Raw genomic sequence first — 16,683 nt, forward strand, 5'->3', positions numbered from 1 at the left:
CCCCCCATACTAGTATATTGAATAGCAAGTGTGCATAAAGGAGGGGAACCTTACCTCCAGATTATGTGGGGGATTTGGAGATGTTGATGGATGTATACCTATCTAAGCACAATATAGGAGGAACAGAATTATTTTACAACAAATATATTGTTCACTTACCTCCTAATACAAGGTAGCTCTAATCTGTCAAGTTTCAGAATTCCAACAATGGGGCCCTGTAATTGTTCTTCTAGGATTTTGGGGATGTCCATGGTATTCCTATTCCCTGATTTTGTATAATAATAGTTTAAATTTATGTTTTAACTGGTATATTTATTGTACTTAGTGTCAAAGGCCATTACATTTACGAGACCGCTACACAACCAACACTTTTTGTCACTGTTTATAATGATTTTCCTGGTAATACAAGCTCTCGTAGTTCCAAATCTTTGATCTTCTGCTGCTACCTTCGGTTTGAAATTATGCTAGATCTTGACACTGCTGCCTCTAGATGCTTCTCTGTTGCTTTTATGTATTAAACATTTAATAAACTTCAACAGTTGCTGTATACTTTTTGAATAAGAGGGCTACATTTAGTTCTGCAGTCCAAAATCTTTTCACCTTATTTCTATGTTGCTTTGTGTTTCTAGTTTCTACTTAAGATGGTTCTGCTTTTGTGATAGCCTAACAAGCGAACAGATTATTAATTTTGATACTAATGTGTCAAGGAGTTTCCATTTTGCAATGGAAGATACACTGGCAAATAACAAAATTTGAAAATGGAAAAGAAGAATCACTTGATTTCATATACTTCGCCTTTTATTTCCTTTGAAAAAAATATTGACTAGTAACTGAACTGTTTGTTAGCTGGAAAAATATTTCCAGTATTTATGCCATGCTCCATTTAATGTCCAATGTTATACATTTATATTAAGACACCAATATGCTATGGTATTCAAACTTATATTTTTCTTCCAATTTAAGCAAGAGTTCATTGCAGGATTAAACTTAAACAAGATAGGACAGTTTTTCTTACAACAATACTGAAGCGAGAATTCCCTCTCATCAGTGACTAAATTTTCCAGGATCCTTTATCTTGTAATCCAGTTTATGTCTATTCATGCTCTAATGCACTAGTTTATGGTCTTTCTTATTAAGTTGAAGCAACTTTTGGCTTCATTCTGTTTTTGCTTTTTAAGCATATGGAAGACAATTTCCCCTTTTTCCTCGTGCATCACACTAATGGTCTCTCTGCCTTGAAAGCTTGCTGGTTTTTCCTTATTTTGCTTTGTAACTTCTGAAAATCTATGGTCTTACCTGGGAATGCGTTTGTCTGTCTTCAGGAGGCTTCTCCCACAGGAATTTATCCACACCTAGATACGCCTGGCCTTCCTCATGATAGGAATTTGAGCCCTCAGTTTCCAAGACAGAAGCAGTGGCTTGTTGGACTTCAGGTTCATTTCGTAGTTTTCACTTTTCTTTTTCTGTTTAGATTGAGTAGTAAATAGAAGCTTATGCATTGTTAGGGGGATCCCAATTTTGACACTCATTCTTAACACTTTCAATGGGGAAATGTGCTAAATATTCATGATATGAATTTTGGGAAAAAACGATTGCGTGCAATTTTCCAATCCATACGTAGTAAGATATTATGAGTTTCATCATCATAACATATTTGTTTCTTTGTCAGTCTCCTGCACATCCGCGAGAGATAATGACACGGGTTCTTAAAGTTATGCAAGAACTCAGTGTTAGGTGGAAAAAGATTGGGCACTATAACATGAAGTGCCTCTGGATTCATGGTTTTCAGTACCCCGAGAGTATGACCAATAATTATACAAATGCCAACCATTACCCGGATATTGTGATTCCCACCAATTCCGACGTTTTACAGACTCAGGCTGTGGTGAAGTTTGAAATTCAGGTATTATTTGTAATCTCTCTCTGTTTCTCTTTTTATTCTCAAACATTGTATTTTTCTTTTAGCACATTTAGTTATATTGACCTAAGATGGTAAAATTAAGAGACAAAAAAGAAGAGTTTGAACTTTGAAATCTGCTTTTCTCATTCATTCTTTCAATTTTCAGCATGCTCCCCTTATTTTTTTCCTTCCTGATCTTGCATAATATTACGAGTGAGAAATTGAGTATTTAAGCTCATAAGCCATGCATATCACAAAGACAATGATGTATGCTGATTTTTAGTTCGCAAGGGATCATTCTAAAAAGCTGTTTATTTTCGCGTGGACAACCAGACATAAAAGCACACGCGCACAATGGTTCCCATCTCTCTCCAAAATGAACTCTCACTGCATCATTTTTATCAGTTTGTTAATCTTTTACTCGTTACAGTTAGGGCTGGATCCAACCCAACCCAACCCAACCCAAATTGACCGGTTTGAGTTGGGTTTAGTCTCGAGTTATGAATTAAAACCCAACCCAACCCATGCTGATGAATTAAAAAATTTAATACAAAAATAAAAAACCTAAATCGATATAATAAGGGAGACGAGAAGGATTTAGAATGTAAAAATGTGTTCCTTTTTTTAACATAGGCTGATTTGTATGAATACTATGTACAAATGAAAATAATTTGATAATAAACTAAAAATAATAATGAATGAATAAATCCCAAAAAAATTATAAAAAGAAAATTCTCCATAGTTCAAAACTTATTTATAAATTAATTTTTTAGTAAGAATTCATTTTATAGGTTAAAACCTATAGAGACTTTCAAGTGGTTTTAAACTTTAAAAATTGTTTAAATTCAAAAAAACAAAATAAAAATTGAATTCAATTTGAGTTGGGCCCAAGCCCAAGCCCAAACCAACCAACCCCAACCCATTGAGTTGGGTTTAAACTAATAATTGGGTTGGATTGGTTTGATTTTAGATCAACCCGATCATGTTGGGTTGGGTTGGGTTGGGTTGGATAAAAAACAAAACCAACCCATGCCCAGCTCCACCTATACTTTTCCCAAAACACCAATTGTGAACTTGCTCATTAATGTCCACAATCTCTCTGCTTTTTGTCATACAGCAGCTCATATATGTTAGAAATGGTGTTCTTTAAAATTTTTATAGCTTACTTCTTTTTCTAATACTATGTGAATTTACAACAGCTGTACAAAACCAGTGACGAGAAGTACCTGCTCGATTTGCAGAGACTTAGTGGCCCACAGTTCCTCTTCCTGGATTTCTGTGCCATATTTATGATGCAGCTCGAGGTTTCTTAGTCATTGTATAGCAAAAACATGTTTGAATCAGCTTGTACATATAATTTCCCAACTGTATCTTGCAATCATGTTATCAACTTCTTGTTGTTTTTGCTTTCTTTAAAGCCCAAACCAAAGTCTGTATGTATGGAAGTTCTGAATTTTTCTCTAATCTTTTCTAACTTAAAAATGAAACTGTTTGCTTATTTGAATTGTTGTGGTTATTCTTGCATTAATCCTCTGTATGAGATGTTCTTCAAGATCCATGAAAATGGAAAGTTATAATTTTGATGATTTATTCATGCATATGTACATATTTCACTCCGAGGACTGGTAAAAATAGCTGTATGGCATATCAATTTGCTAAAACATAAGTTGTACTTACGGACACTTTATTCATCTTTTGACAAAATTTAGTAATATTCAGTTGACATGTTTAATATGTTCAGCTTTGTTTAATTCAGCGGAGTAAACATGTCCAAGTGTTTCATTACATTTCATATACTTTAAGAATAGTGAATTCTTTGTATTGAATACCTATGTATTTATCTTATAAAATGATAATAAATTAATTACTTTTCTTGATTCCGTTTAATTCCACACTAATTCCGTATGAGGTTTCGAACAACTAAATCTTTAGTGGGAACATGCTATATTAGTTTTGATTGACTACTTTCTCGAGAAACGAGGAGAAAATCATATATATTTGTGCTCAACTCTTTTGGATCATAATTTTTTTCTCATATCAAGTGTGAAGAACTAAGAGTATAATATAACAAGACTAGGCAATTGTTTATTAGGAAAGTGTTGACCTTCTCACAAAGGGGGTCACATTGACCAAACCCAAGTGATTGTTTACTAAGAATACTAGTCTTCACAAAATCGTAAAATTATTTATGTGGGTTGACACCTGTCCAATGTCAAAAGGTTAAGAAAGTTGATGACATCAAGATCAAAGTCCCAATGAATGATGATCGTACCTAACATGTTATTTCGTATCAACTAAGTTGTCAATATATTTTGTTCAGTTCAATACAAATTTCTATTAATGATATGATATTATAAAATGTAGAGGTTGTAAAGGGTAATTCTATGAACCATCTAACATAATTTCCTAGTGAGAGTGGACATAAGAAGAAAAAAAAAAAATTAAATTAAAAATTGAGCAATTCTTGTATAATTGGTTAGCATAAGACATTACAATTCAATTAGTAGATACAGCTTCAAGTTGTTAATCAAAATCCTTGGCGGGTTCCTACTTTCTGAAAAATATTGTTCATCTAAGACAGACAAGTAGCAGTCTTTCTTCCGATGAATTTGAGGTTGGCGATTTTAATATTGTTCATGTACTGAAAATCGAATACTAAATCTTAGCAAGTATTTAGTCAGCTCATTCCTCCTGTAACGTGCACACGCTTCGATTGATATTACTGTCATTGTAATCCATGGCTGCTTCTACTAATAATAATAATAATAATAACACCGTCCATGATCAAATGCCTCATATAAAGGCATAACTTCAAATTATTTCTCCATAAGACAAAATAAAATGAAAAGTCAGATATTATTCTGCATAAAACAATCTAAATACAACTCGAAATTCTCAGAAAAAAATTGAAATTGATTGAAAAGCTTAAGTGCATGCTCGATACACAATTACTGAATTAATATATTTTTCTTCCTTAAAGCGAGTTCTATCCAATCCTCTCGACTAAACACGCCATAAACAAATACATAAACATGAAAATGGTGTCAATAAACTTGTACAAATGCCAGTTCTCTTCTCCGGGCAAAATCTTCATCTTCCTTGAAATTTTTCTGCAAAAATAGGAGATCCCACAGCCAATCCAGAGTCATCACTGCTATCAACTATTAGCTGTTTTTCTGAGTCCTTTCTACAGAGCTGGTCCATATTAGCAACTTTTGCTTCTGTATTATCAGCAGGATCAAAATTTGTAGGGGACGTTCCCTGAAGTTGTAGGGCATACTCTAAATTCCATAGTACGTCTCCCATGGAAGGCCGGTCGACCCCGTATTCTGCCAAGCATTTTTCTGCAGCCTCCACATATTTCCTCAATGATTCTGGTGTTATGGTTCCAACAATATTGGGATCAATAATCGATTCGAGCAGGCCTTTTCTGTGCTGTTTCATAGCCCATTCAGCTAAATTTACCTGTTCTCTTGGAAGGGCAGGATCAAGAGCTGGCCGTGCACATAAAACCTCAAAAAGAACTACCCCAAATGAGTAAACATCAGATTTTTCTGTCAGTTGTTGTCTTCTGAAGTACTCGGGATCAAGATATCCGAAACTGCCCTTAACAGCTGTGCTAACATGCGTTTGATCTAAAGAAGCCGGTCCAGCTTTAGACAAACCGAAATCAGAAACTTTGGCTCCAAAGTTTTCATCCAAGAGAATGTTGGTGGTTTTCACGTCACGATGAATTATCCCTTGTGCAGAACCGGTGTGCAGGTAGTGCAGCCCACGTGCTGCACCAATGCAAATCTCGAGTCTTTGCCTCCACGATAAATGAGGCAAGCTTGAACCGTAAAGGTGATCGCGTAGTGGACCATATGCCATATACTCATAGACGAGGATCATTTCTGATTGCTCGTCGCAGTATCCAATGAGTGAAACGAGGTGGCGATGCCTGAGCTTGGAAAGCATTTGGATTTCCGTTTGGAATTCATTGATGCCTTGAGATGATGATGGATTACCTCGTTTTATGGCAAGCTTCGTCCCATCCTCCGACTCGCCAAGATAGACCTTTCCAAAACCACCCACCCCAATGACTGCTTGTTCATCGAAAGATTTTGTTGCTTCGTGTAGTTCATTGAGAGTGAAGAACTGGCCAAGATTGAGCCCTGAAGATACAAAACTCGGAAAAGTAGTACTCCTGCTGCTCTTGCTCTTGCTGGATAAGAAACTACAATGGCTGGCATTAAGTGGAAGAAGCCATGATGAGAAGGTTTTCTGTTTCTCATAACCTTTAGGACTCCTCAGTCGTCGCAAAACGCCTAATAACAGCAACGCTATCGCTGTTACCCCTAATGCTATAACAAAACCAACAGCAATTTTCATTTTAAGAGTAGGCCTAGAGTGTCGACCCCTGTAAGTACCGTCAGAAGAGAAGAGTCCATCCAAACTCCCTGCTGAGTTGCTCATCTTCATCACCTCGACACCATTTAAGATTGCATTCGGGAAACTAGACCGAGAAGTTGAGCTGGGGCCCACCTGAATGATGACAGAACCATTGGAAATTGCTGAGGCATTGATTACAAAATCTTTGTAATAAGGAATGCCTAGACCTGAAGTGAGTGTAGAGAGATCAAGACTTGAAACTCCAAGCATTCCATTGACATAGACATTGAAGTAAAGCTCATTAAGGACCTTGCTCACAATATCACAAAAATGCAATCTTATCAAATAAGAGAAGGTGGGATCCACATTCATCTCCCACGTGAGGTTGAAATTTGGATTCGAAACACCTGACTCTGCCATTTGATCAGCCGTTGCGTACACCCAGTGTGGGGCCGTCAAAGGGGTGGCGCCACCGTCTGGATATTTTATTATATCTGGTGGAACTGAGACATTTTTAGCCCCATGTGGGAAAATCATAAATTGACCATCAGGAAGCCATGTCCTCCACAGTGTGTCATTTTTAGGAGTAATGATTGGCCCTCCGACATTAAGCCTATAAGAAACTTCAAATGCATGATCATCTAAGCCATTGAAGTCCCCCACAGGAAAAACCGCAGATGCCGAATCAGTAACAAGATCATCAGGTGCTGAGACGAGCTCAATCGCATTAATGAACGCGAAAGAATTCTTCATTGGCGAAAACTTGAGGGTGAATTTATCTGATGTAATGTTGATTAGGTACTCTTTGAATACGCTTTTAGTACTATCCTTCACAGAAAAACCATGCAAAAGAACAATATTGTCTGTGGTGACAGTAAATGTAGCAGAAGTTAAACTGTAGGTGGAGTGAGGGAGAGGATAGAAATACAGTCTTAGCCAATGCCGGCCAGGGCGAAAGACGAGAAATCTGTACATTGATTCATGATTAAAAATCCTCGCCGTGAGATACAAAAGAAAGGACGAGGAAGAAGAAGAGGACGACGAGGAAGAAGGGGAGACATTTTTCGGTAACGAGGTAATAGAAGTAAGAATATTTTCGTCTGTGGAGAGGTAAGAAGCAGATTGAGGGTCAGACTTGAAGGTTCGACCATCATCGAGCAACGTACTGTCTGGTGCACCACAATTGATCAGATAATTATCAGCAGGCGTATAAGAAGAAGACTTAATGCCTAGTGCTACATCAAAACACAGAGAAGCAAGAATGAGAGAACAGAGACCTATAAAGGGAATAGAATCGAGTTTTCGCCACCCCCAACGTGCTTCTCCTCCCATGGTATCAGTGTTAGGCCGGTCGTGATGGAGGGGGAGGAGACAGTTTTGGTGAAATAGGCATGGAAGAAAACAGAATGCAAATGTCTAAAATGGTATAGAAGAAGAGAGTGTTTACCAAACACTATTGAACGATAGTTGTGGGCTGCATGATTGGGAAGAACGTGCAATCTTGTATATGTAAGAAGAGTTCTTGATTCTGACTTTTTATGCTAAAGAACATTAGGCAGCCAAAAGCCGGTTATGAGATGTTTAAAAAATGCTAAACTTGACCAGTACTGTATGCTAAACTTGACCAGTACTGTGTACTAAACACGAATTTCTTTTATTTATGTATTGAAGGTAACTACCAACTGTTTAGAGAAGCTGAAAGCTCAAAGCGTGTATCCAGCTGGGAAATGGCTTGAAATGACCTTCGAGGATTTAGTGTCATCTCATTTGAAAAAGATGTTTTAAGGGTCGTAGGACCTGTTATTATATGATAGTTGAGGGAATGGTGGCGGATTCAACGCCGGGAATGAGAATGATTTCCTCATCTATAAATTATTTATATTAGGGTCAGCTAGAATCGGGGACAAGGTCAAATACTATCGACACTACACTTTACTTCAGACATACGAGGCCTCGACCTCCATACGCAAAGAGATTTCCAAGAGCATGGACATCCCGACCTAGTAACAAATACAACAATTGTGCGTCTTTGATCGTTGGGCGTAAAGGTTTGTTCGGGATAGATTTAGGTCCAACTACTTTTTGTAGATGAGTGCAACCTTGAACGTACTTCCTATAAAGGTTCTTATAACTAAACAAAACACTTCCAGAAAATTATTCAAAAATAATTTTGTAGTCTCAAAAGCTACTTTTGACTTTTTTAAAAGCCATGCCAAACTACTGAACTAGTCCTGGCCCTATGGGATCTAATAATTGTCAGCACAGTAAAACAAAAGGGGAAAGATGTAACAAACGGATCAAAAATTTCTTTCTTACTATATACTGTAACATGATTCTGGGTTAGTTTCTTGTTACAATAAGAATTTTTAAGTCCATAGAGAGAGAAAAATAATTATTCTTCCTGTTTCTTTCCTTTTCTCAATCAAAATCCACTTGTATAGGTGGATCAAAGAATGTGGAATAGCCTGTACGTGAACATAAGCATATAAACAATCACGCTGTGGAATATTGTTACATATTTGATCGGATTCATTGTAGTCGACATCCTTGTTCTTCTGCCTTCATATAAACCAGTCCTCGATTGATCCTCTGCACCAAAATCCCATATGGGAGGATAATATGTGGTCAATAATACATGAAAATAAGTTTTGGCTATAATCGAATGGTAATACGCTGAAGTTGGTCCTAACATAAGAAGATTGAACATATTTGGAAGACAAATACGAATTCAGAAGCAATACCTCTTTTGTATTTCTTAATCGAAGGAGATCCAACCTTTCTGAAGGTCTACGATTTGTCAAGGTTGCAAGCTGCATTCATGCGTTACAATGTTAGCAAACTATAAACTTAAGAGTTGGTGGAATAAATGTGTGAAAATGTATACCCAAAAACTGAAACGCTCAGGATCCTGGGTCGAGGGCATTAATCCTTCCGCTTTAAAGAGTTCTGCAAGCCTTACTCGATCTGCAAGCAAAGCCTTCGCATTGATTATTAAGAATTGGAAGAATTCTCACATTATAGATATTGTCAATCATCATCATCTTAGTTACTCAGAAAGCTGAAAGACTTTTCTTGTTAACTACCTCCTTGTGCTGCTTCCTGTGCTGCCTTCATCCACTCACGAGCAAAAGTTGCTGCCTTGTTTGTCATCTCCATTAACTGTAGTTCCGCAAAATTAATTTTCACATACCAAAATGACATTCGAGGCTTGGGAAACTCATAACAAGCAGTCGAGCAGAGTATGAGAATTCTACACTAAATAGTTCATGTGGTAACAGAATTCGAATAATCCACCTCCTGGAGATCCAGCAATTTTGAGGATCAAGACTCAGTTTCAGACCATACCAAAGATTATGCAACTAATTATGGTTCTCAATAGAAATACAGATGTCTAACATACATGAAAGGTAAAATGACAAGAAGGTAAATAATGGTAACAGATATTAGCATTCCATGAAACTGCACAAGCCAAAGCCATATAAAACATCAAACGCGGAGAAGGAAGATCTGATACTTTTGTACATATATGATGCACTTGTAAAAACAGAAAACCCATGGCCCAACTTCACTTTAGTACTAATGATCCGTGTAATTTTTAGAAATTTCCCTCCAGAGAGCCTCAGAAGAGCTTCACAAAAACTGTGCACTGTATCAAGTCTCGTGAACAAAATGGCACTTACGTCATTTCTCTCTGCTGTCCCTTCTTTTGGATATATATCCTGCACCCATTCAACCTCAGCAATGCGGTACCTGCAGGAATAAAAAATAAAATAGAGTAAAGATTCAATTAGAAGAAGCTCATGTCGTGGTGAATGATTTTAATGTATATATCAACTGTCCAAGTATTAAACAGGTAATGAAATCTTACCCATCTTGCTCCCAATTCCGAATGATGCAGCATCTCCTGCGACTTTCAACCTATATCAGCAAGGAGACCAAAATGATTAGCTAATTATGGAAAGAGAGAAAAGACTGCAAAATTCATGCATATTTTAATTAGAATAACCATAAACGTTTCAAAATTTTCCTTATTAGTCCTCAGAAGTCCAGACATTAATCAAAAACCTGTTGATCAAGACCATCTCAAATTTTAAGAGGGTGATAATTTGTGGGCGGCTGCGGGTAAGGAGATACCAACAGATTTCTAAAGATTCAGGAACAAATTTCAAAACAATAATTTTTTTTTATATAGAAAATAAGTATTGCCCATGCACGGCAGAATGCTAAAAACCATCAAGCAACTGGGTCTGTATATGTTTGCTTTAGTTCCATTTTTGCCACTTTCCATGGACTAAAGCAAAATCTGGTTTAGTTTGGCAATAATAGATGGCCCCTGTAAAGGCTTGTGTAATACCCACAGTATTTTGCTAAATGAACAAGATGTGATCATACTTCAACCTGACATACGTCGAGGCCAGGATAGAACACAATTCAAGGTCACAAACCAGATGTCTCTCAGTACCAAAAGTAAAGACAATTAACAGTCATAAATAATACAAAAATTAAAATATGGTCTTTCTTCGTTATTGCAGCAAGCAGGCAACATCTATGAAAAATGAAGAGTAAAACACCAAGTACTGAAGATATAAACATAAAATTAAATCGTATTTTACCTCTAAAAAGAAACGTCCATCTGGAAGTGGCTCACAACTGCGTTAAGATCAGAAGTAATCATCATCTATGAGCCAGAAGCACCGATAAGACAGAACTCATTCTTACAGAAAAAATATGAACAAATTATCACTCCAAAACCTACTCTGTTATTTCCACTTCACATGCATAATCAGCTATTGAACCAGTAGACGAGTCAATTATGACCTACATCACCAAAAAAAAAGAGGCAATAGCCACGAAAACTGAGGAAATATAGGACCACGAATATTTCTTGTGAATATAACATAGAAGAAAACAGTAAAGGAGGGCCTGGTGAATGAACCTACCATTCCCATACGTCGATTTCCTTCCATTATCCTCCTCACCTGTTTCAATCACAATCAGAACGGGACTTCGAAATCAGCCATAAACTAAAAATCAGTTTATGCAAATGACTAAGTTGGCTGCACATCTCAATTAGTTGATAAGATGAGAGCCAAAAAGTTCAGCACTTCAGAATCTCATGAAGCACAATATCACCTCAAACAGTACAGCATTATTCAATTTTATTTGTTAAGAATTTCCTGATGGAAGTGTTCCTCATTTCTTGTGATAAGAATACAAAATGAATATGCTCGTTCCAAGCAAGCGTTACAGTCCAAGTATAATGCTTATATGAGATTTGCAAGGGGTAAAGCAAATGATATTTAACATGCATGAAAACCACCCGAAACAAATGCATGCAAACATCCATGCATTAAAGCACGTGCATATACGGTGTGGATTGCAGGTCAAGCTCAAAATTTAGTTCCTCCACAATGACAGTATTCCATATAAAGAAAGAAGGCCCCAGTTACCAAATGAAGTCACAGGTAAGCATGCATGGACAGCAAACTTAAACAAGTGCCCTATGCAAAATTTGATAATATCTTCATAAGTAAATTGCACAAAATAATTAGAACATCACTCTGCTATCATTGATCTAGACCTTCTAAATATCAAATGTCATCTCCAATCTCAGGGACTCTGGATGCACATTTCAACATAAGGTAATTTCTGGAATGTGCATCACAATTTTTTACGTAAATAAATTTTACCATGTCAATTTGATCAACTCACCATAAGTCTGTAACGTGGTTCAAAAATGTTAAGTTGAAACTTCTGGCATGGTAAGATAACATCCATGACAAAAAGAGGCAACAAGTCAACACCAGGGTTTGTCAAACTGTCATTCTCTAATCTCCTTTCAGCGTACTCCTCCGGAAAGTTTCTCTGTATGATGTTCTTCAATGTGACACTGTAAAATGCCAAGCAACAGTTACACTACATCTTCCATGTGAAATATGATCTCTGATATTTGCTTATTGACCCATAATTTGTGCCACTAATGTTTAGAAAAATTACAAGACAAAAGGAAAACTGTCACAAACGATCTATTAATTGCTTGTTTGGATATTTCTAAATTGAAGTTTACTCTTGCATACATTGCACCAAAACTTAACGTGTCATACCCACTCTCGACTCAGTAACACATTGCACATGTGTATGTCCCATTCTGGCCCTTTGGAAAGGGATATGAGTCTCCAACATGATACAAAACCCAAAATGATAATCCTCAACTACAGTTTACAAAGTAACATAAGTTCTCCTATCTAACATTATTTTTCAGTTATAATACATAATCTTTCTTGAAAATGCATTGCTATAACTATTTTCTATTGTCACATTTCTGTAATATATCTTAACGAACACCCTACAAATTGCTTACCTATGAATGGATTGTCCCCACACCCTCTTGTTCATATCCACAAGTCAACTTTTTGACCAAATTCTTGTGTCCTCAACTTCGACAACTCACATGACTAATATTTAAATCTATTGGGCCCATTTCTATGTCTAACAACTGTTCTCGGCCCAAGCAGCATCCCTTTTACTTAATCTCCTCACTATCCAGTCAATTCTTATGCAGTGTTCATCGAAATAAATGTCAATTCTCTCCCTAGTCACTAGAGATAAAATGCAATATAGTAGGACTAAATGATCCAAAAAATGAAGTTAACGTGCAGAATTATATGAGTGATTTGGTGGAAATATAATGACTAACAAAGCTAAAAACTTGTTTAAATTAGATGTTAAACTGTAAACAGCTAACCTTATAGAGCACGTACGGGGGCTAATGAACAGAACCGTTCGACAAAGTGGACATCTATTACCTAGAATATTTTATTCAAGAAATCAAAGAAAAGGAATATCAAGATGGTGGCTTTGTGAGAAATTCAGAAAGTGAAACAGAGGTCCAATGGACAGAAAAATTCACCTCTGTCCATAGTCTGAAACAGGCATGATCTGCAGAAAGAATGTCCACAAGGAGTTGTGATAGGTTCATACAACAACTTTAAACAAACAGTGCAGTCATAATCATCAGTACGCTGAGGGTTCACATGACTTCTCCTTGAAAACGTCTTAGCGGTTGATCTCTCCAAATTTAGAAGAGGACAGCTGCACAGGAAAATTTCATAGGTCAATTCATTAATAGCAAAAATAGCAGTATCAATTCAAATGATCAAATAGCTAAGAGAAAACATCTTGATGCAAATATTATGTTACCTACGAGGATCAACATGAAGGCCAGACCAAATAACATCCCGAGCCACCTCATACTTTTCTAACTGCCCAATAATATCAAAGTGGGCAAAAGTGTTCAAATGAAATATTCAACAAAAAACACTTCTAAAACTACAGAGTCCAACAATATAAGCACCAAGTCCAAGCACCATGTTACCAAATAAAAGAGAACCTGAACAACAAATAAAACTAAAATAACATCGAGGACATAGAAATAACGACTGACACTTAAATTAAATAACCAATAGATTGCTAGCATTTAATTTAGATAATTTTTAAACAAAGAATTTCTGGAAATAATTTAAACGTATTTCCAGGGATAATTCCTCCTTGAAACAGAATTTTGATTTTTATCAATTCGTAGGCCTAGACAATCCCAAAACTAGTTTTATTACAATTTGCTCTGAATAATGAGTAAATGTAAAAAAATTGAATTCTTACCAGAATTAGTGCATTTGCCTTCAGAATGTAAGGTGTTACTGAATTGCTTTGTAGATTCATCACCTTATCAGCGTCCTTCAATGCAAGCTGAAATTGGGGATAAAAAAAAAATTTAAAGTGTTGACCTATTAGAAAATGAGTAGGTAAGAGAGAGAAAAATGAGTGGAAATGGAAAACCATCCAATAAAGAAGGCATACCCCAGCATGAGTTGTGGGGTCCAATCCACTTAACGGTCTATATTCAGAAGCAGATGGAGGTCTATTTTTAAGAAAATGACTAATCCTGGTCCAAATTTAAAAGGAAGAAAACCTAAGTTAAGAAATAGAATGAAATGAATAATGGTGAAGTTCAATTTCAGGATAATCAAAAGTAATAATCATAAAAAATAATGTTCATCTACTTACCGAAGATATGCAGCACATCGATTGCTAAGAATAATAATATCACTGGGCTTTATGTTGTTAGCTCTTGAGTAAAGTTCAATTGCCTAAACAAAAACATAATCTATCAGCAAAAAGGAAGTAGATTATATAATATTAAGGCAGCAATTTATCTCCTTCAAAAAAATGTTAAACTGGGTCCATGTCATCAATACACACTTTTTGCCAGCATATAAGATCAATCACAATCTAAAAAAAGTATTAGGCTCTCCAGTTTGGGATGGCTATAACTTTCTCTCGTGCAATCCAAACAGGACCTTGCCGCCTTCTTCACTCACATACTATAATAAGTCTCGTAATGCTCTGAAACAGATAGAAACTGGTACAGCGTGCCATTTAATTCCAATCAGTCCAATTAGAATGCAATTCACACACAGCTTATAAAGGTAACAATACCCTATGGCTGTTCATTTTCGATATTGTCAAACTATATGCACATTGCCCATCACTGTTGGTTGTCATTCATTTATTCAAGTTCAGCTAAAGCTATGGTTGTATCTGGACGAAAAACTGAAAGGGATAGATTTGAAAGGTATCCTGAAAGCAGCCAACATAGGTAATTGGAAAACACTATGTCCTAGATAACATGACAAAACTATCACTGGATGCCAAAAATACAAGGAAATGGACACCGAGAGTAATAGGACCTCAGAAGATCGCCTAAGAAAACGTTGGTTACTCTTCAGCAAAATATAGAAGGGAATGTAATGTCCTGAATGAATTATCCCATGAAGACTACTTTAGCCTATTGTGCACCATCTGGAGTGAACCATCTTAAGATCCCAGACCACCGCCATCAGTATTTGCAACATTGTTCGAGTTCACATTTCAATCAATGACTGCACTGTTTTTATTTTGATTTCCTCAAGATGATCTGCCACTTCCCCACTCTTATCTTTTTAATAATGAAGCCAACACGGCAGTGTGAAATTAGTCGTTAAAGAATTTTACTTCACAGTCACTTCGCCACTGAATCTCACTTCAAGAGCGCAGAGGATAAGAATTGCGACTTTAAAGTCCAAGAATCAAACCCCGAAGTCATCTGGTTCACTGATTCTCCTCGGTAAGCTATTGAAGCCCATATTATTCTGGTTCATTTATCCTTTACAGAGTCGTTCTCGTAATTGAAATCTTGGTGCAGAATCACTTAAACTACCTAAACTTCACTCTAATCAAACATTTACCACTCAAAAAAAGAAAAAAGAATAAATTAAAAAGAGAAAAAAATAAAATAAAATAAAATTTTCCCAGAATAACTTTATTCTAAAGGGAAAAATTACAAATTCCAATGTAAAGATATGAAGAAGAAAAGAAAAGATTGAGAAATTCACCTGATCCAATCGGTTCTCACGAAAGGCCTGGTTCCCCATCTGCATGATATCATAGAGATAACTGTACCTCTCCCACGACATCGATGACCCTTCCCCTTCATTCCACTGCATTAACCAAACCAATCCAATTACAAACACATTTTTTATAAATACACACACATACGAACATTAAACTCTCACCCATGGAAAATCTTCAACATCATCAATCCCTTCCAGGGTAAATCGAGAAGAAGAGGCCTCACCCTCGCTCGACATTTTGGGAAATAAACAGAAATTGCCAAAATTTTCGAAAACCCAAAAGAATTTTCTTCACTAAATTCGGAAACAGGATAATAAATTTATGAACGCAGAAAAAAAAAGAATGAATGCAGAGATTGCAGCAGCGTGTTCCTCCCTGTACCCTTCGCAGCTTACTTGGACCGTATTCGTTTACGTGTTTTTCTCTCTATAAGTTTCATCACTATATTACTCTCTCTATATATCTATATGCCATGTGTGTAAGTTTTGTTAAAGTCGCCCCTCAGGGCACTTCTCCACTGGCAAAGGACGAACGCTGTTAAACCTGGCAGAGCAGAGGTCGTGAGTTCGAAACATGGGGCTCTTGGAAGGCAAGGATTTATTCTTGGAAGGCAAGGGAACATTTGGAAGGAAAGGATTTATTCTTGGAAGGCAAGTGGGAACTTGGAAGGCAAGAATTATTTTTGGAAGGCAAGGTGCAACTTGGATTGGCTTGCTTGGCACTTTGTCAGACCAGGTGGGGAGCGCTCGGACCCTGGCCAGTTGGAGGCACATCCTGCGATTAATCGGACTGTGTGAAGAGAGGCCGGATCACAGACCCAAGGATTAGTCTAGAATAGGACACCTTGTAAAAAAAAAAAAAAAAAAAAAAAAGTTTTGTTAAAGTCGTAAACATTTTTGTTCCTATTTTTCTTCCTCTCAAATCCAAATAAAACCCAAATTTTTACAGTGAATTTTGAAATA

General features: G+C 36.6%; 2 protein-coding genes across 2 annotated transcripts in view; one reads left to right on the plus strand and one right to left on the minus strand.

The window, feature by feature from the left end:
* LOC111367982 (SNF1-related protein kinase catalytic subunit alpha KIN10-like) overlaps nt 1-3,404 on the plus strand; it is a 7,146-nt gene extending 3,742 nt beyond the window's left edge. Inside the window, exons 9-11 of the mRNA XM_022989140.1 lie at nt 1,323-1,433; nt 1,670-1,903; nt 3,100-3,404. Coding sequence (XP_022844908.1) covers nt 1,323-1,433; nt 1,670-1,903; nt 3,100-3,213 — 459 coding nt within the window. The 3' untranslated portion in view covers nt 3,214-3,404. The remainder of the gene's footprint in view (nt 1-1,322; nt 1,434-1,669; nt 1,904-3,099) is intronic.
* A 1,431-nt stretch (nt 3,405-4,835) lies between these two features.
* LOC111366929 (probable receptor-like protein kinase At5g61350) lies at nt 4,836-16,193 on the minus strand. Its single transcript, XM_022987611.1, has 20 exons — nt 15,883-16,193; nt 15,703-15,807; nt 14,336-14,418; nt 14,129-14,213; nt 13,931-14,017; nt 13,472-13,533; nt 13,182-13,363; nt 13,017-13,077; nt 11,984-12,161; nt 11,212-11,250; nt 11,028-11,089; nt 10,885-10,921; nt 10,140-10,189; nt 9,952-10,021; nt 9,355-9,430; nt 9,156-9,235; nt 9,013-9,081; nt 8,802-8,860; nt 8,219-8,402; nt 4,836-7,687 (listed from the first exon to the last, which is right to left on the minus strand). The coding sequence occupies exons 1-20, from the start codon at nt 15,955-15,957 to the stop codon at nt 4,991-4,993; spliced, it is 4,341 nt and encodes a 1,446-aa protein (XP_022843379.1). The 5' UTR covers nt 15,958-16,193; the 3' UTR covers nt 4,836-4,990.
* Between the last annotated feature and the right edge of the window lie 490 nt (nt 16,194-16,683).

Source organism: Olea europaea, chromosome 18 (assembly GCF_002742605.1).
Source record: "Olea europaea var. sylvestris chromosome 18, O_europaea_v1, whole genome shotgun sequence".
Lineage (NCBI taxonomy): Eukaryota > Viridiplantae > Streptophyta > Magnoliopsida > Lamiales > Oleaceae > Olea > Olea europaea.